At 47.5% G+C, this 19,383-nt stretch overlaps 1 protein-coding gene across 4 annotated transcripts in view; it reads right to left on the bottom strand.

Annotated features, from left to right (window-relative positions):
- Window positions 1–779: 779 nt before the first annotated feature.
- The window catches only part of AIFM3 (AIF family member 3), a 112,680-nt gene continuing 94,076 nt past the window's right edge, over window positions 780–19,383 (bottom strand). For 3 of the 4 annotated variants that reach the window (XM_078848957.1, XM_073312949.1, XM_078848956.1), the window contains 2 exons: window positions 10,836–10,940; window positions 780–3,640 (listed from right to left, as the gene is read on the bottom strand). In XM_078848957.1, coding sequence (XP_078705083.1) covers window positions 3,601–3,640; window positions 10,836–10,940 — 145 coding nt within the window. In that variant the 3' untranslated portion in view covers window positions 780–3,600. Of the gene's footprint in view, window positions 3,641–10,784; window positions 10,941–19,383 lie in introns of those variants that run through there. The other variant, XM_073312951.1, reaches the window with a different exon arrangement.

Consider the following 19,383-nt stretch of genomic DNA (forward strand, 5'->3'; position numbering starts at 1 on the left):
GATAAGACAACGTCTCCTCATCTCCCTTCTCACACAGATCCTCACACACTGCCCGCTCCTCCCCTCACACTCCTCCTACAGTTCACAGTCACTCATTACCCTCTCAGGAGGGGCTTCATTATAATCATTCTAATTATTGCTAATTTAAAAATTCTGAAAGGAACAAAAGGAAAAAGGGAAGGAAGGGAAAGAAAGGCACCACGGGAGTGCCCCACTTGAATGCCCTATAACTGATTACAGTCAGGCGGGATATAATGTCGACCTGGGCCTGACTCTCTCACATTGTGTTGCACCTAGCTCCTGTTAAATCTAATGGCAGCCGTGTGTATGTAACTGCAGGAGAATCAGCTCAGAGATCTGTTCATTATGCATTGCAAAGTGCTGATGGCATTCACAATAAATAAGATTGTCAAAGTCCATGCACATCACTGCGTGTTAAGCTTGGATTCTCTTTCCATGCCATACACAATTGCTTCTTCCTCAGGGTAGGTTTTGGCAGCTCTGTTTTGCACAGTGATGATGATGAGGATGCTATATATCGCCCACTAGCAGAACACTATTCTTTGAACAGCAAACGGATCTGGTCAAAAAAGGAAAAAACACAATTTCACAACAAATTTATTTTGGTTTGAAATGAAACCTTTTCCAGTTTTCAGGAATTTTGTGCATCGTTTCAAATCAAAGTTCTATCTAAATTTTTATCAAAACCAATATTGCCCTTATGTTTTGCTAAAACCTGACTTTTCGATAAACAAAAAATTTTGATTAAAAAATGTCAGTTAAAATTTCTCCCAAAATTCCAGCGAAAATGAACAATTTCAATAATGACAATGTTTGTGACATATTTCACATGGGGAAAGAGGCTATTTTTTCAATAGAAAACCTTTTATTTAAAAAATGGTTGTCTATCTTTGATAGCAAAGAAGAACAAATGGCAATATTTTCAAATGTTGATGCCTACGGTTTGGCACCTAAGTGAGATTTTTTTTCAAAGGCACAGATGGGACCTTTCACTTGTAAATGGGCAGGTCCCTGCTTTCTTGTTGAAAATCTCCCCCTTCAGAGATCTAATGCTGGCCACAGTTCCTGCCCCAAGGAGTTGAGCATCCACATACACCAAACTGGTCCACCAGGCCACAGGAAGTGTGAGAAGAAATGAGTATCAATGTGTGTGGGACAAAGGTGGGAAGGGGCTGGCGAGTACAGCTAATGGAAGCAGGGGCAAGGGGTGCTTTGCTTCTTTATTTTTATTCCCAAGAGCCCTTTGAACAAGGCCAAGCCAGTGAGCCGAGGAGACCAGAAAACACATGGAAGAGGCAGACAGTGGGAAGTTGAAAAACCCAAGCAGGATAAAGGATAATTAGTTATTGACAAGCTGAGAGAGGTAGTTTGTAACTTGGGGAACACAGAATAATTAGCTATGAGGTAGAAATCAGGAGGAGAAGTTAGTGAATCCAAAGAGGAAGAGGACGCTGCAGACCCTGGAGCAAGAAGGGTCTGCTGGGCAAGAGGACAACAGCAGAGACACCCCCAGAGGAGGGCACTATGCCTGGCCAGAGCTAATCCCCAGGACAGCTAGGAGATGCCACTAGCAGGGAGTGTACCCTGTGACAACAACACAGTTCACTAGAGAACTCTCTGCCACAAAATATCATTGAGTCCAAGGATTTATCAGGATTCCAGAATGGACTTGACACTTAAGGATAATGAGAATAACACTGGTTACATCAAACAGGATAAATAATATGTAAGATATAAACTCTCCTGCTTCAGGGCATAAAGTATGATGGATTAATAGGATTTGGGAGGAAATTTTCCTCAGGGGCAGGTTATTTCAAAACTGTCCGTTATAGGATTCCAGCAATTTTCTCTGAAGCCTCTGGGCAGTGGGTACTGACCGAGACAGAATGCGAGACTACGTGGGCATTCTGAAGTGATGTGGCAATGCCTTTGTTCCTAAAAGGGGGATAATAAAGCAAGACACTCAGAAGGTAAGTTTAGCGCTGCCACTGAATGACAAGCAGAATAAATAATAGATGACAAGGCACAGTCAGAAATCTCATTCAATAGCTACTTTGCCCCACTTTCCAGTAGGTAGGATGACAGCAGCAGGATGACTTATGCAAAACAATTAAAGAAGAAGGGAGTGTTCATGAGGCTGGATCAGGCAGAAGCAAGTTAAAGGGACCAGGATGACTAGATCTGTATTCAAAACAGGATGCTCTGAACATTCACCCTGGGATGCTAAAGGAATAAGCTGAAATGGTATCAGAACCATTGGCAATTATACCGGAGATCTTCTGGAGATCACAGGGCTTGTTCTGGACCCACTTACATTGATGTAAATCAGGAGTAACTCCATTGGAGTTGCACCAGCATCATTCCAGTGTAAGTGAGGTCAAAACTGGTCCCTGGGGAACTGGTAAAGACTGAACTTAGCCCAGGTGTTTAAGAACTGAAAAAGGGAGACCCAGGTCTTTACAGAACAGGGAGTTTAACTTCAACACCTAGCAACTGACTGTAATTAACACAGGAGTCAGACTATACATTCCAAGGATACCTGCTGGGCTCGTGCTCCAAAAACAGCTGTGTCGACATTGCTTGGACTGGAGATCGGGGAGCCCAAGTTTCAGGCCCAGCTGCAGCGGTGAAGCACTGTCTACACAGCTGTTTTCAATGCGCTAGCCCCGCAAGCCGGGGAGTCTGTCGACCTGGGCTGGGAGGCTTGCTCCTGTGAGCTGTGTACCTCAGGAGCTCCGTGCTTACAGCTGAGGGCGCGGACAAAGGTGAAGCTCTATGACTCGGACTGTGCAGGTAAGGATCTGAATGGGAGCACGTGGATGTGGTTGAAACTGTGTGGGTGAGGATGACACTGTGGGTGGAAAGCGAACCTGGCTGAGGAGGATGCAGGGGGGCAAGCAGTTGTGTGAGGGTGTCTGGGAGAGTGTGGCAGGGAGGGGGTGTTGGTGCAGGTTGGAGAGCGATGCAGGGTGTTGGTGAGGTCATGCTTGGATGTGAGTGGAGTGTGGGTGAGGGGTAGGCTAGTTGGGTGCGTATTATGGGTGAATTCGGGAGCATGGGGTGCAGTGAAAGGCTGTGGCATTGTTTGTAGGGGGAGCAGATGTGTCCCAGGGTGGGTAACTTTAAATGCTGTCCAGGATGACTAGTTTGCCCTGTTTTTGCAGGCAGTCCCTCCCTACCAGAAGAAAGTGAAGGTAAGCTCCATTCTACTCTCCCCATGCCCCAGCAGGGTTCATGGAGAGATGCAGCTCTCGGTGCTAGAGCATATGTTTGCTTCAGACTCTGAAGGCCCATGCAGGTCAGCACTTTCTCAGGGATCCTGTGTTCTCCTTGCGTTTCCATAGGATTTTTAAACTCTGCAGAGCCCAAGCATGCGGGCTGCCACTGGTGCTTCAGAACCACCGGCTGTGTGTACAGAGGGCATTGGTGGGAACATAAATGTTCAGTGAAAGATGCTTCAACGTCTGAGGGAGGCAATGACTCAGCTGACTAGATTTGCATTTAGCAGCGGAGCCTCCTGGTCATCCCAGTCTCCTCTCTGGCAAGTGCAGCCTCAGCAGAAATCAGTTCCTTCCCATGTTAAGAGCCTTTTCCAGTTAACCAAGACATGTCTCCAGTTCTAAGGCAAAGACAAAAGCAGGACAACAGGATTAACCAGATCTGCTCACCTAGTGTTTCTGAGTTTGCTTTCTGCACCGGCCAGGATTGCTAGCTATTATGCAGCTCCAGTTTCTCTGCAGCAAACACCCTCTCTTCACTGAGTTGCCTGCAACCCTGCTGGAGAAGCTGGGGCAAAATATTGATCTGATATAGCCAAATGCAATGAGGGGAGCATGTCCAGGCTTTGTGTCATTAAAGTCTTGTCTATATCCCAAGTTGCACTGGTTTAAATAAAGGTGTGATTTTTTTAAAAAGTGATTTAGTTAAACCAGTACAAAACCCTGTGTAGAGGCTCTTAATTCAACTGAAATTTGGTTTAGGTTGTTTTAGCTGAAATTGTTAAAAACCAGGTTTAAACTGAATTCCGAATGGCCACACAGGGTTTTGCACTGGTTTAATAGAATCAGTTGTTGAACCAAGTTACAGGTGAACCAGTGCAACTGTGAATATAGACCAGGCCCATTGGTCTAGCGGTGCAGTGGCCCAGATTCATGAACATGCACAAGCTGAGGAATGAGCACTATTGTGAGTACACTTTAGCAAATCCGGCCCCATGTGTCCAAACTCCCTTTCCACAGAAGCAATAGATTTATCAACTGCTCTATGCAGAGGGAACAAACCACAGTCAAACCACTTCATTCAGTCAAACACAGTAAATAACATTTCTGCAGGAATTAGGAACATCTCCCAAACCAGGGCTTCAGAGGTTGATAACTTAAAATCTGTCACTTTAACCCTCCATTGCTAATATGTGGCAAGTTCAAGATACAAAAGGAAACATACTTGCCATGACGAACTAAAAGCTTTAAATACGTGTATGCAGCAGGAAAACAAGGAGAGAATGTTCGGTTAGTATTAAGTGTCCTGTTCCTGATGCATGGCAGGGCCAAGAGTCCTCTCCCAGCTCCACCCCTACCCCCAGGAGGGGCAGAGAACAGGCTGTGGCTCCTGACAGGTTGAGCAAAAAGCAGCCTTTGCACTTTGTGGCCAGAGCAGTGAGACTGCTTTCTATGCTCTGCAGGCAATGAGGGCAAAATGCCAGACTCCCCACTGTGGGAAGGGTCACTGCTGACCATGATGTGGCACATCGCAGGCCCCAGAACCTCACCCACCCACTCCTGAAATAGACCCTTAACCTCTGGCTGCATGACTGAAGTCCTCAAATCATGGTTTAAAGACTTCAAATTCCAGAGAATTCTCCATTTACGCTAGTTTAAACCTGCAAGTAACGTTTACCTTTCAACGTGACATTTTTCACCTCTGGTGACTGAAGGAATGTAAACTTTTTTTAAAAAAAAGCTTCAGCAAAAATAAGTTGGACACTTTTGAGGACAAAGAAAGGGGCGGGCGGGGGGCGGGGAGGAGACACATTTTGGCCATTATAAAAATGCAACTTTTTGTTAAAGCCCTAGCTCCTTAGTGCTTTGAGCCAGAAATCAAAATTTGTCAGTCTGGTGTGATTTGGGGCATATCCATTTCAGTGTGGTGGAGTTAAAGGGTTTATATACGCTGCTGGATTTTCATTCAGTAGAAATCAATCTTCCAATATTTTCTTGGCATCCCCTATGCAAGTTGAGTGGAACTTAGGTCTGCCTTCAGAATGCTCCCCCTTCTCCTAGGGGTACGCACTGTGCCACATTCCATTCATGGTCCACATGCTGTTTATATACAGGCTCCCTCCTCAGTCACTGTGGTTTGGTCAGTGCACAGGCAGGGATCCTGCAGAACTGGGCCTGCATGGCTAATTTCCCCTTGAAGCTATCAATGTGTAAATGTGATGGATGATGAATAGTGACTGAGCCCTGGTCTACACTACGAGTTTAGGTCGAATTTAGAAGCGTTAGATTGATTTAACCCTGCATCCATCCACACAACGAAGCCATTTTTGTCAACTTAATGGGCTCTTAAAATTAGTTTCTGTACTCCTCCCCAATGAGGGGATTAGCGCTGAAATCGACATCGTCAAGTCCAATTCGAGTTAGTGTGGACGCAATTTGATGGTATTGGCCTCCGGGAGCTATCCCACAGTGCTCCATTGTGACCGCTCTGGACAGTGCTCTGAACTCGGATGCACTGGCCAGGTAGACAGGAAAAGCCCCACGAACTTTTGAATTTCATTTCCTGTTTGGCCAGTGTGGCAAGCTGATCAGCACAGGTGACCGTGCAGATTTCATCAGCAGAGGTGACCATGGAGTCCCAGAATCACAAAAGAGCTCCAGCATGGACCAAGCAGGAGGTACTGGATCTGATAGCTGTATGGGGAGATGAATCCGTGCTATCAGAACTCCGTTCCAAAAGATGAAATGCCAAAATATTTGAAAAAATCTCCAAGGGCATGAAGGACAGAGGCTATCACAGGGACCCACAGCAGTGCTGCGTGGAACTTAAGGAGCTTAGGCAACCCTACCAGCAAACCCAAGAGGCAAACGCCTGCTCGGGGTCAGAGCCCCAGACATGCCGCTTCTATGATGAGCTGCATGCAATTCTAGGGGGGTGGCCCTACCACTGCCCAACTCCTGTACGTGGACTCCTGCAAGGCGGGAGACTCACGCAACAGGATGAGGATTTTGGGGACGAGGAAGATGATAAGGAGGGGGAGGTTGAAGATAGCGCACACCAGGCAAGTGGAGAAACCGTTCTCCCTGACAGCCAGGAACTGTTTATCACCCTGGATCCAATACACTCCCAACCCAGGCTCCCAGACCTTGAAGGCGGAGAAGGCACCTCTGGTGAGTAAATATAATATAAATGTAAATATAATACGCGGTTTAAAAGCAAGCGTGTTTAATGATTACTTTGCCCTGAAGACTTGGGATGCATTCGCGGCCAGAACAGCTACTGGAAAAGTCTTTTAACGTGTCTGGGGATGGAGCAGAAATCCTCCAGGGACAGCTCAATGAAGCTATCCTGGAGGTACTCCCAAAGCCTTGGCAGAAGGTTTCTGGGGAGGGCAGCCTTATTGTGTCCTCCATGGTAGGACACTTTACCACGCCAGGCCAGTAGCATGAAGTCTGGAATCATTGCATAAGAAAGCATGGCAGCGTGTAGTCCCAGTGTTCTCTGGCATTCAAGCAACATCTGTTCTTTATCTCTCTGTGTTATCCTCCGGAGAGTGATATCATTCATGGTCACCTGGTTGAAATAGGGGAATTTTATTCAAGGGACATTCTGAGGTGGCTGTTCCTGCTGGGCTGTTTGCCTGTAGCTGAAAAAAAAATCATCCCCACTGTTAGCCACGTGGTGGGGGGAGGGGTGAAGCGATCATCCCAGAGAATTGGATGTGTGGGGGGGTTAGTTGGGTTTGTGCTGCACGTTAACCTGAAAACATCAGCCCCTCCTTTTAAATGGCCAATGTATCTTTTTCAATTTTAATCTCCTTTTTTCCCCTCCCACAGCTGCAAATGTTTCAACGCTGCAACTAGCATCTCTGTCCCAGAGGCTAGTGCAGATAAGAATGCAAAAAAAATGCACTCACGATGAAATGTTCTCTGAGCTCATGCAGTCCACCCAAACTGAAAGAGCCCAGCAGAATGCATGGAGGCAGACAATGGCAGAGTCCAGGAAAGCACAAAATGAGCGTGAGGACAGATGGCTGGAGCAAGAGGAGAGCATGATGAAAGGAGGCAGGATGCAATGCTGAAGCTACTGGAGGATCAAACTGATATGCTCCGGCATACGGTTGAGGTGCAGGAAAGGCACAGACCGCCACTGCAACCCCTGTGTAATCAACCACCCTCCTCCCCAAGTTCCATTGCCTCCTCACCCAGACACCCAAGAATGCAGGGGAGGGGCCTCCGGGCACCCAACCACTCCACCCCAGAGGACTGCCCAAGCAACAGAAGGCTGGCATTCAATAAGTTTTGAAGTTCAGTGTGGTCTTGTCCTCCCCCCCATTTCCGGGCTACCTTGGCAGTTATCCCCCTATTTGTGTGATGAATTAATAAAGAATGCATGAATTTGAAACAACAATGACTTTATTGCCTCTGCAAGCGGTAATCGAAGGGGGGAGGGGAGGGCGGTTGGCGTACAGGGAAGTAGAGTGAATTAAGGGGGCGGGTTTTTATCAAGGAGAAACAAACAGAACTGTCACACCATAACCTGGTCAGCCATGAAACTGGTTTTCAAAGCTTCTCTGATGCGCAGTGTGACCTGCTGTGCTCTTCTAACCGCCCTGGTGTTTGGCTGCGTGTAACCAGTGGCCAGGCGATTTACCTCAACTTCCCACCCCACCATAAATGTCTCCACCTTACTCTCATAGATATTGTGGAGCACACAGCAAGCAGTAATAACAATGGGAATATTGGTTTCGCTGAGGTGTAACTGAGTCAGTAAAGTGTGCCAGCGTGCTTTTAAACGTCCAAATGCACATTCTACCACCATTCTGCACTTGCTCAGCCTGTAGTTGAACAGCTCCTGACTACTGTCCAGGCTGCCTGCATACTGCTTCGTGAGCCATGGCATTAAGGGGTAGGCCGGGTCCCCGAGGATAACTATAGGCATTTCAACATCCCCAATGGTTATTTTCTGGTCTGGAAAGTAAGTCCCTTGCTGCAGCTGTTCATACAGACCAGAGTTTCTGAAGATGCGAGCATCATGTACCCTTCCCGGCCATCTGATGCTGATATTGGTGAAATGTCCCTTATGACCCACTAGTGCTTACAGCACCATTGAAAAGTACCCCTTGCGGTTTATGTGCTGGCTGCCTTGGTGGTCTGGTCCCAAGATAGGTATATGTGTTCCATCTATCGCCCCACCACAGTTAGGGAATCCCATTGCAGCAAAGCCATCCACTATAACCTGCACATTTCCCAGAGTCACTACCCTTGATAGCAGCAGCTCAGCGATTGTGTTGGCTACTTGGATTACAGCAGCCCCCACAGTAGATTTGCCTACTCCAAATTGATTACCGACTGACCAGTAGCTATCTGGCGTTGCAAGCTTACAGAGGGCTATCGCCACTCACTTGTGAACTGTGAGGGCTGCTCTCATCTTGGTATTCTTGCACTTCAGGGCAGGGGAAAGCAGGGCACCTTCATGGAACTTTGTGACTTTACGCATGCGAAAGTTTCGCAGCCACTGGGAATCATCCCAGACCTGCAACACTATGTGGTCCCACCAGTCTGTGCTTGTTTCATGGACCCAGAATCGGCATTCCATGGCATGAGCCTGCCCCATTGCCACCAGGATGGCCAAATTGCCGGGGCCCGTGCTTTGAGAAAAGTCTGTGTCCATGTCCTCATCACTCGTGTCACCACGCTGCCATCGCCTCCTCGCCTGCTTTTGTAGGTTCTGGTTCTGCATATACTGCATGATAATGCGCGAGGTGTTTACAACTGCCTAGTGATCTGAGTGGGCTCCATGTTTGCCGTCTGGTATGGCATCTGCAGGAGAGCAGAGTTGCAGCAGAAGCAGGAGCCCATGAGAGACAACATTGAAAAATTCACTATCGAGACAAGAGCAGGAGAGCAAAGTGGCAGTGGAAGTGGTGGTTCGATGACGACAGTTAGCAGTCCTACTGCACCGTCTGCTGAAAGCAGTATGGTGCCTGCACAGAAAAAAGGCGCAAAACGATTGCCGTTGCTTTCACGGAGGGAGGGGCGACTGACGACATGTACCCAAAACCACCCGCAACAATGTTTTTGCCTCATCAGGCATTGGGAGCTTAACCCAGGCATTGGGAGCTTAACCCAGAATTCCAATGGAAGGCGGAGACTGCAGGAACTCTGGGATAGCTACCCACAGTGCAACGCTCCAAAAGTCGATGCTAGCCTCGACGGACTCCGCCAACTTAATGTGCTTAGTGGGGACACACACAATTGACTGTATAAAATCGCTTTCTAAAAATCAACTTCTATAAATTCGACCTAATTTCGTAGTGTAGACATAAAGGCAGGGAGGCAAGGGACAGTGCATGGGGGAGGATTAATGAGTTTAGTACAGAGGTGGGCAAACTACGGCCCGCAGGACCGTCCTGCCTGATCCCTGAGCTCCTGGCCTGGGAGGCTCATCCCCAGCCCCTCCCCCGCTGTCCCCCTACCCCCACAGCCTTAGCTCACTGCACCCCCAGCACAATGCTGTGGGCGGGGGGCTGCGAGCTCCTGGGGCAGCTCAGCTGAAGAGCCCAGCCTGACCCAATCTCTGGGCTGTGCGGCGGGTGGCTGGCTCCAGCCGGGGGGGCGCGGCTGCCTGACCCGGTCTCTGGGCTGTGCGGCGGGTGGCTGGCTCCAGCCGGGGGGGGCGCGGCTGCCTGACCCGGTCTCTGGGCTGCGCTGCGGGTGGCTGGCTCCAGCCGGGGGGGGCGCGGCTGCCTGACCCGGTCTCTGGGCTGCGCGGCACAGTTGCCTGTCCTGGTGCAGCCGCGCCGCCAGCCACTGGTGCTCTAGGCAGCGCGGTAAGGGGGCAGGGAGCAGGGATGTTGGATAGAGGGCAGAGGAGTTTGGGGGGTGGTCAGGGGCCAGGGGCATGGATAGTGGTCGGGGTGGTCAGAGGGCGGTGAACAAGGGAATTGAATGGGAGCAGGGGTCTGGGGGGGCAGTCACGAAGGAGAGGAGTGTTGGATGGGGCGGCGGGGGGCAGTTAGGGTCGGGGGGCAATTAGGGGTAGAGGGTCCGGGGGTGGTCAGGGAGAAGGGGTGGTTGGATGGGGCAGGAGTCCGGGGGGGGCAGTCAGGAAGGAGGGGGGGGTTGGATGGGGCGGGGAGGTCCAGGGGCAGTCAGGGGACAGAGAGTGGGAGGGTAGATGGGGCAGAGGTCCTGGGGGGGCTGTCAGGGGGGTTGGATAGGGGGCAGGGGCCTGGCCACGCTTAGCTGTTTGGGGAGGCACAGCCTCCCTTAACTGGCCCTCCATACAATTTCAGAAACCCGATGTGGCCCTCAGGCCAAAAACTTTGCCCGCCCTGGTTTAGTGGGACTGGAGGAATGAGTGTGTTTAGGAAGTACAGCTGACAGTAGCAAACAGCAGTGGATATGTGTGGGTTGCCACTTGTCATTCACCTGAACTAAAATGGGATGAACCATTGCTTCTAGCCCAGGCCGTGTTTCTGCTCGAGCACCTGCCGGCTGATGGATCACTCACCCATTTGGTTTTGATTTTATTTGGCCCGATTTATGTCACAATGTTTGTATGTTCAGTTGTCTTTAGCAGCTTCTACTTACTCCACATCTCGTTTTCTGATCACTCTCCCAGAGGCCATGACCTCAGCGACTTTGGACACAATTGGATCATAGTTCATACTAGCCACAGCAATCACCTCCTCGTTCCTACAACAAAGATCAGAGGCATGAAGGACACACTGTGGGTAGTGAAGTGAATGGCTTTAGATGGACACTTTTTTCCTTCACAAAAGGGTAAACTCCTTGATGGAACCACCAGGGATTATGAATTTATAATCTCTTCCCAGCTTCAGGCGCCCCCTTTACCCCATGTGCTTCCTACCTCAGGCAACAGCACCTGGCAAGGGAGAGCGGTCAGTGAGCAGCGTGCAGGCAGGCACTGGTAGGAGCCCTGGCTCCATGCCTGGTCCCAGCTTTGCCCATGGGACAGCATAGCTACACCCTGCCCCTAGTCAGGGCAGTACGGTCTGACCCTATGGCACTCTGACGCGGCTTTAAATACTAAAATAACCCAAAACATTTGTTTGAGGTGGAAAAAAAAATGTCCAGCTGCCTCTGGAGAAAGAGGGCAGAACTTAGACAACATGATAGATATTGTACTAAAGATGTGATGCCTTCTAGTATGCATAGAAATCACAGTGCTGCGGGTGGTGGGAAAATTAGGTGAATGTGATTCTAGCCTTTTATTTTCTTTTCCAGTATGTTAAAAAGTGCCTAGAAACAAAGTGAAATGGTTCATTGCAAGTTGAACAAAATGGTTTGTCAACTTTTTCCAATCATCACATTTTTTCAGAGATTTTTGGATTAGGTCTGGTTGAGCTGAAATGTAAAAAAAAAAAAAAAAAAAGCTTTTTTAGAAATGCCAGCAAACTGAGAAATCATTTATTCTCCCAGCTCTAATAAGGACCACACCTAATAATGTACAATGCTTTTTCACTGCTAAAAAGAGTTGGGAAATGTCATACAGACAAAGAGACATGCAGTCTGTGCAGAGCACTTGAGCCTAAATCAAAATGAACCTGTGCAGCATTCAAGTGACTATTACGCTTCTGACAAGACTACAGAGTGTTCATGACTTCTCTGAGACCTGCAAAGCCATTTGTGAATAGAACAGCATGAAAAGCAATGCAATCCCTGCTCAGAGTAAAGTAAGAAATAGTCCAGTAAGAGGGTCCTTATGTATCAAAGTGCAGGGACGGAGTGACAATAAAGTACTTAAACTCATTGATTCATCAGAGTGGTAGCAACTATAGGGATAGAAGAAAAATCAGCTGGATTTAGATACTTTTGAAAATCCCCATCATCCACCTATTTAGCTCGTTGAAAAGAAACATAAGAGGTGACAAGTACCTAGATTAAGGATTCTGACATCAAACAGCTCTTTAACCTACCATAGTCAGAACAAAGGTCCAATGGCTGGAAGCTGAAGATCTACAAATTCATACTAGAAATATGGCACTATGGCAAATTGCCGGCACTTCTATGATGGGTCTTGTGCTTTCTCTTCTTGGGGGGGGTGGTTCAGGGCACGATTTCTTGCCCCTGAACTGGGGTATTAACTGCCCCACTAGTGTCCTAGAGGAGGGGAGTGGAGAGGGAGGGACCTGGGCCCATCCTCTACTCTGGGTCCCAGCCCAGGGGCCCTCGGGATAGCGGTAAACCACTAGAACTAGCAGTTCCTTCGCCTGGGCTACTTCCCTCTCCTGCCCTTCAGCTTGTGGGGCTTCCTGCTCTCCCTCTGCACAAACCAGGTGTCCCTTTACCTAGGGTCTTGATCTTCTTAGCCCACCGCAGCACTTCTCCAAACTTGCCTTTGCTTCCCTCCAAACTGCTCTCTGCTCCAACACCAATCCACTCTGCTTCAACTCCTCCCCTTGTCTGATTGAAGCAGGGGGTTTTATCATGTGAGTGGCTTCAGGTGCTTTAATTGGCTTCAGGTGCTTTAATTAATTTATAGCAAAGTTTCTTCCCTCTACAGGGAATAAGGCTCCCTTCTAACACTCTCCTGCTGCCCTCTGGCCATGCTGTATCACACACACATTTTTACCAGTGAGCGTAATTAACCTTTGGAAGAATTTACCAAGGGATCTGGTTAATTCTCCAGTTCTTTGCAAGTGTCCCACAGGAAATCGGACATTGAATGGGATGATGGATACGCTTGAAGAGGCAGTTGTTGATGCTATTGAGCTGAATAACATTCTGTTTTGAGATCTCAAATACACCGATGGCGTTGTCCTGTTGGCTCAGTTGGGTGAATTGCTGCAGCCAGGCAAGAAGTAGTGCATACAGGTCTGATTATTAATCTGGATAAAATTCAGTCCTGGCCCCTGCTATCAAGCATTCTCCAACTCCAGATTTCAACCAGCTCACTATTAACCAGTCCAGACTAGACATCGAGCAGGTGGCAACTGGCAAATACTTGAAGTGTCACAGACAGTGCTGGAGGTTGCTCAAGAGAGGCGGGCACTTGTATAGCAGCAGCTGCTGCCATGTTTCAGGCCCTTCATCAGCCTCTGTTGCAATGTCATGACATTAAACTTGCTACAAAGCTGTGGCTCTATAGAGCCACGGTTCTACCCACTCTGTTGTACGCCAGTGAAACGTGCGTGCTGAGGAAGGCTAATGAGCATTTGATTGATGTTTTCAGTTCTTATTGTCTTCATCAGTTTCTCCTTATTAAGAGGCAGGACAAGATCAGAAATGAGGATATTTGAAGCTGAACCCAGCAATGGCTTCCATCAGCAATGGTTTGGTTTTGGTGACTTTCTTGGCACAGACATGTTATTAGGATAGAAGACCAACAAATCACGAAGTGTGTTTACCCAGGAATGCCACTACTCAGCTAGTGGTCATGTGGTCACCTGAAGCTTTGGTGGTGCGATAAGATTGCCAGTGATGGGCATAAACTGAACATCCAGCCAGCCTGCAAGGTGGCGCTTGTTCTTCAAGGAGGTCATGTCCCTTTGGGATTTGCCATGATGGTGATGATGACAGGAAATGGGGGAGGGGCTTCAGGAAGCCACTTATACCTACTGGATTCTGAAGGTGCATCTGCACTGGCCGGGCACAACAATGCAAAGTTTCAGGGCTGCTGTAACTTTCACCAAGTGAAACTTTCACCAAGGTCCTTATGGGACCTTGTACCAATTATGCATTGGCCTGGTGAAGTAATCTCCATCCGTACCCCTCTCACTCTCAACAGCCCCTCAGCCCCCATCAGAATGTTAATGGTCATTGGTCTAGGAGCCAGCTATGACATTTTATGCCAGGTGAGAGCTCCCCACCACTCGAGATTTTCTTAGCCAACTAGCTGAGGCCAGAGTATGCAGGTGGCAACAAAATGGTTTGAACATGAGGAGAGCATCTGGGCCTTTAAACCAAGATTGGATGCCATTATGAAAGATACCCCCTACCTCAGCCACTAGTTACTGGGCAGGATGCAGGAATCACAGAGTGAAATTATCTGGCCTGTGTTAAGCAAGAGAGCAGACCAGTTGATCAGAATGGTCCTTTCAGGCTTTAACATCCCTGAGCCAGATTCTTAACCAGTGTAAATGGGCATAGCTCCAGTGAAGTCATACTTCAGTCACCAAACTGTCTCTCTTCTCCCACCTCAACAGCATGTTTGCAGCAATCACTTTAAAAACTATGTTGAAAAATGATTTTTTAAACACAGTAGAAACTAGTGTGGACAGGCCTTAGAAGAACAGCAACAGAGCCTGATTAACCTACATTAGACTCCAACACTGCTCCCATACCTCCAGGTGTCACAGCAATGACACCCAGATCTGTGTTGCACACAATCTTGGGTGAAAACCAATAATCCTCAAGCAACTAACCCAAACACTAGCAGGCTAGTACCCTGCCTGCTGGGAATGCCAGACAAGTTACAAACTAGTTTGTAAACAATTAATTCTGGGAGACTATCTCACTACAGAGAATGTAGTCTCTTATCTAAATATCAGATCAATGTACAAAACGAGAAGTAGATACTGACACATATAAAACTTCTGGAATGTCACGGGCACCTAATTACGTAGCTGAGATGAAAGGTAAGAATGAAAAATGACAATTTCTACTTCACTGTTCAAAGACAAGGAAGTAAGAGAGAGACACTATCAATCAGCGAGGGTAAAAGATTTGCTATTCTGAAGCAAGGAATAAACTATGTATATATTTGGGAGAAAGAAAAGAGATCGCACAAACACTTTCCAAATAGGTAGCCTATCGTTGACTGAGAATTGGTTGACTGAGAATGATTGAGACAATGGCAGAACCATTATCAATGGGGAAATCCTATTCTAGACTCACACACTCGAATTATTAACTTTGGAAACATTTCTAGGTCTTGTAATGTCAACAAAGTTATGTACAACTAGGTCCTTTTATGGTGTCTCAAAAAGGACATCCTAAATACGTGTCACTTTTGAAAATCTTAGCCATAGTGCGGTATGGGCAGGAGAAACTATAAGAAATGCCTCTTAACAAAATCAACTGGGGCACCATTTCTGAAACTGGGGTGTGGAAGAATTAGGAAACAAGGTCCACAGACAGAGGACATGAAATCCTGATGGATCTCCACCACCTTTGCAGCATCATTCTTCCCTTTCCAACAGGAGCTCTTCAGTGGGGTTGGGGAATCTGTATGTGGGGATGGGATTGGCTGGAATGGGAGGGTATGAGTTTGGGGAAACAGGGATTACTACTGTGGAGGAGAGGTTCTGGGGAAAGGCAACAGCAATGATCCTTCATGGTGGATCCTCTGGGACAATAATCAAGAGATTCCGCAGGGTGAACTGTATGGAGGGCCCTTTCTTCTATGTTTCCTCTCCTGGGGGTGATCTAGCACCAACATATTTGGTGATAAGAAACCAATCTCCTTTGTGACAAGAGCACTTCAACCTTTGCTCTAGCAACACCAACCAGGGGTCCTGGAACAATGTGTATAGGGGGGGTGCTGAGACCCATTGAACCAAACTGTAAACCCTGGATATGATGGAAACCACTTCAAGTCAGGGGGTGCTGCAGCACCTCTAGTTTCAGCACCTATGGCACCAACAGGGGCTTTGCTTGTGCTGGTGCCCTGGCTTTTGTAGCCCTGTAACTGTGGGGTAACAGGCAGGTTTGGTGTTTGTGGGGTTTTTTTTGTTTTTTTTTACCAATTGTATAATTTCTTCTTCAATCTCTGAAAAAATAATGTTAGTTTAATTGTGAAACTGAGCGATGAGAGCAGGCCCTGGAACGTAAGCCATCCGCATTTCATTGCAATGAATTAGACGGGGGAGATCAAAGGGCAAAAGGGGCCCTTGGTACCTTTCCTTGGTACCTTTGACTAGTGGTAGAAGGAGTCAGAGGAGAGTCAATTTATGACAGTGGCCTCTCTCCCAACACCAGCACTGAACCATACTGAGTTGCCATCAAAAGTTAGAAAGAAGAGACTTTTTCAAGCACCTAGAAATAACTCCTAGGGCCTGAGAGGCAAAGACTGCCCTTGATTCCAAGTAATTGGATATAAAGAGATAAAGAGAAGGTGACACTAGTCCCAGGCTTGGAAGAACGCCAGACTGATTAACCAGTGCAGCCCCCCCCACTAGCTAGAGCTGTTCAAAGTTACCTCAAGGACTCTATGCAGGTGATCATCCTATTATAGAAAAGCCAGTTCCTGTGGGCTTTCCTAAGTCTCAGAATAACACTCCTACTTTTAGCAGCAGACTCCCACTTTCTATCTGGTTTACTTAAGGCTTATTTACAACCTGTAATATTTACATTAAGGTTGGCCAGCAGGCTCTGTTCAAGCAGCTCTCCTTTCCGTGACATTTTACTGCTCAAAATCCTTTGCCACTTCCTTGCTTTACTGAGTGTTGCACACAAAGTGATGAATCAATTACCATAATAACATGCTGTCATTATTCATATTAGCTATCCGTAGCTTTTCATCTTCAAAGTACTTTACAGATGTTTAATTAAAGAGATTTGACATTTCCTTCCTAATTAGGGATGGAATAAATACCAAAATATGCCAAATATTTTCCTGCGGTATTGAAGGGGAGGAATATAATGAGGCTTCAAAGAAAGCCCCATTTTGAGCTTCAATATGTGAAAGAATGATGTCACCATACAACTTTTATTGAGCACTCCTGGAATCGTGCATTCGGTTCTGACCACTTCACTAGCAGAGAGATCTTGACAAACTGGAGACTGTTCTGAGAAGAACAACAACAATGATCATGGGGTTGGAGGAACTGGTTAAAGGACTTATTTGAAAAGGTTGAAAGAGCTATATGTGTGTAGGTCAGCTAAGGAGTAGCTAAGGGGGAACATAAGTCTGTCCATATTAGTATGACCAGATAGCAAGTGTAAAAAAAATCAGGACGGGGGTGGGGGGTAATAGGAGTCTATATAAGAAAAAGCCCCCAAAATCAGGACTGTCCCTATAAAATTGGGACGTCTGGTCACCCTAGTCCATATCCGAAGTAGAGTTGGTAAGAAATGTTTTGATGGAAGAATTTTCTGTTGGAAAATGCAATTTCATTGAAATAAAAATGGTTTTTGGGAATGTCTCAATTTCAACAAAGTTTTTGATGAGAAAAGTCTAAACAAATCGTTTAGACTTTTCTTATTTCATTTAAGTGTCAAACTGTTTCATTTTGATAATGTAAAACTGTTTCTTTCCAACTTTATCATTTCAATGCATTTTGTTTGAACCATTATAACAAAATGTTAATGTTAATATTACATGTTTATATATTGTATTTAATATATATAATTGTGAAGGGTCATGCACTCACTCTGCTGGGGAGGAAACCAACGAGTTCTTCTGGGCTTATTCAGCACCTGTAAGTCTTGCTCTGCCTGGAGGGGAAAGCTTAAAAAGCGAAAACTTGCCACAGGATGGGGTGGTGAACTGGAAGAAGACTGATACACCTCAGAGACTGCTGACAACAGAGACAGATCAGCCAAGAGAGAGACAGTTGCAGGCCTCACTGCTCCTGAAACTGCACTGACCACTTGTAAAGCAGGATGCTCCAAGAGGAGGTGCTGGAGGTAGACCCTAATTAAAGACAAAGACTAGTTGATAAGCCAAGCCCCAAAAGGGCTGACTCCAGAAAGATTGCCAAAGAGAGGGGCCGCAATTGCCTTTAAATTCTTTCACTCTATTCCCTGCTCTTGTAAGGGAAAGAGAGAGAAAAGGAGCTCTCTTCTGTTGGTTTTGCTAGGAGAACCCCTCAGCTGGGGGAGGGCATTAGAAACACCTAGACATTTAAATGATATGGGAATCAAAATGAATCAAAATGATAACGTTGGAAAGAAACTTTTTTTCACATTATCAAATGGAAACCATTTGAAGAGAGGTCTGGCAGAGATCCACGGGAGCCCCAGCCCCCACAATGATATATTTTATTGCATTGACATTGTCAGAATGGAATGTTTTTATGTTTCCAAATGGAGTTTCTTAACATTTTCATTTCATGGGAAATTCTGAAATTTCAGTTTTTTATTCAGATTCAGAATGAAAACAAATTTCAAAGGGTTGAAGTTTCCCACCGAACAGAAATTCCATTTTCTGACCCTCGGTAGTCTGACAGGTGTGAAGCGCGAGCAGGGGGAAGGCCTATTGCGAGTGATAGACAGCGGGAGAAGGAGGAGATCTGGGATGATGCAGTCCATCACTAATTTCTAGGATTCTGTTATATGTGGAGCAACATTCTACCCTCTCCATCACCACCATCAGCTCTTCACTCCCTTTCTGCCCTGTCCCAGGCCCTCCCCTGTGGGCCAGTGGAAGTGGGGTCCACTTTGTAATCACAGTGTTGTCAGGTGAACCCAGGTGCTATGCCTGCCCTTAGCACTGACTCTGTGAGGGGAGCACTATCTGAGAGATTGTAATGGTTCCAGAGCCTGTGGCCTCCCAGAGAACTCAAGATGCAAAGGAAGGACTTAGTTTTCATTCTCTCTCTCACTTTTCCTTGTAAAGTGCCTTGTAAACACAACTGAGGCCCCCCCCACCCCAGCCAGGCTGGCACCTGGAGCCCGGCTGGGGAGCTCAGGCAGCTGTGGGGCACCAGGCCCCCCACCCGGGGAAGGTGCAGGGTCCACAGCTCCCCACAGCTGCCCATGCAGCTCTTACTATGGCCGGGTCAGGTAAGAGCTGCGCGGGCAGCAGGGGGGAGCCATGGACCTTCCTGCCCTGGGCCAGGGGGTCCCCGGGTAGGGACATGGGCCGGGGGCTGCTCTTGGCTCCCCCACCCCAGTCAGATGGAGGGTCTGCAGCTCCCAGCCCACTCCAGCTTCCGGCTTGGCCAGAGGTGGGGCGCCTTGGGTGAAAGACATGGGACAGGGCACTGAAGGGGTGGGGCCCCCTGGCCCCCCTCATTTTTGGGAAGGCTCCGCTGCCCCTGCAGTGCAGCCCCTAACTTTTAGGTGCCCTGCCACCTTGTGCAATTCACAACTCTGAGTTAGGTGCCTAGGCCCCTTGCACAAAGCATGGGGAGAATTAAGTATCTAAGAAAGTGTCCCCATGCTCCCAAAGGGATTTAGCCACTTAAATCTGAGCTGGAGGTACGTGAATGGGGCACCTATGCCAGGTGGA

Source organism: Lepidochelys kempii, chromosome 15 (genome assembly GCF_965140285.1).
Source record: "Lepidochelys kempii isolate rLepKem1 chromosome 15, rLepKem1.hap1, whole genome shotgun sequence".
In the NCBI taxonomy this organism is placed as follows: Eukaryota; Metazoa; Chordata; order Testudines; family Cheloniidae; genus Lepidochelys; species Lepidochelys kempii.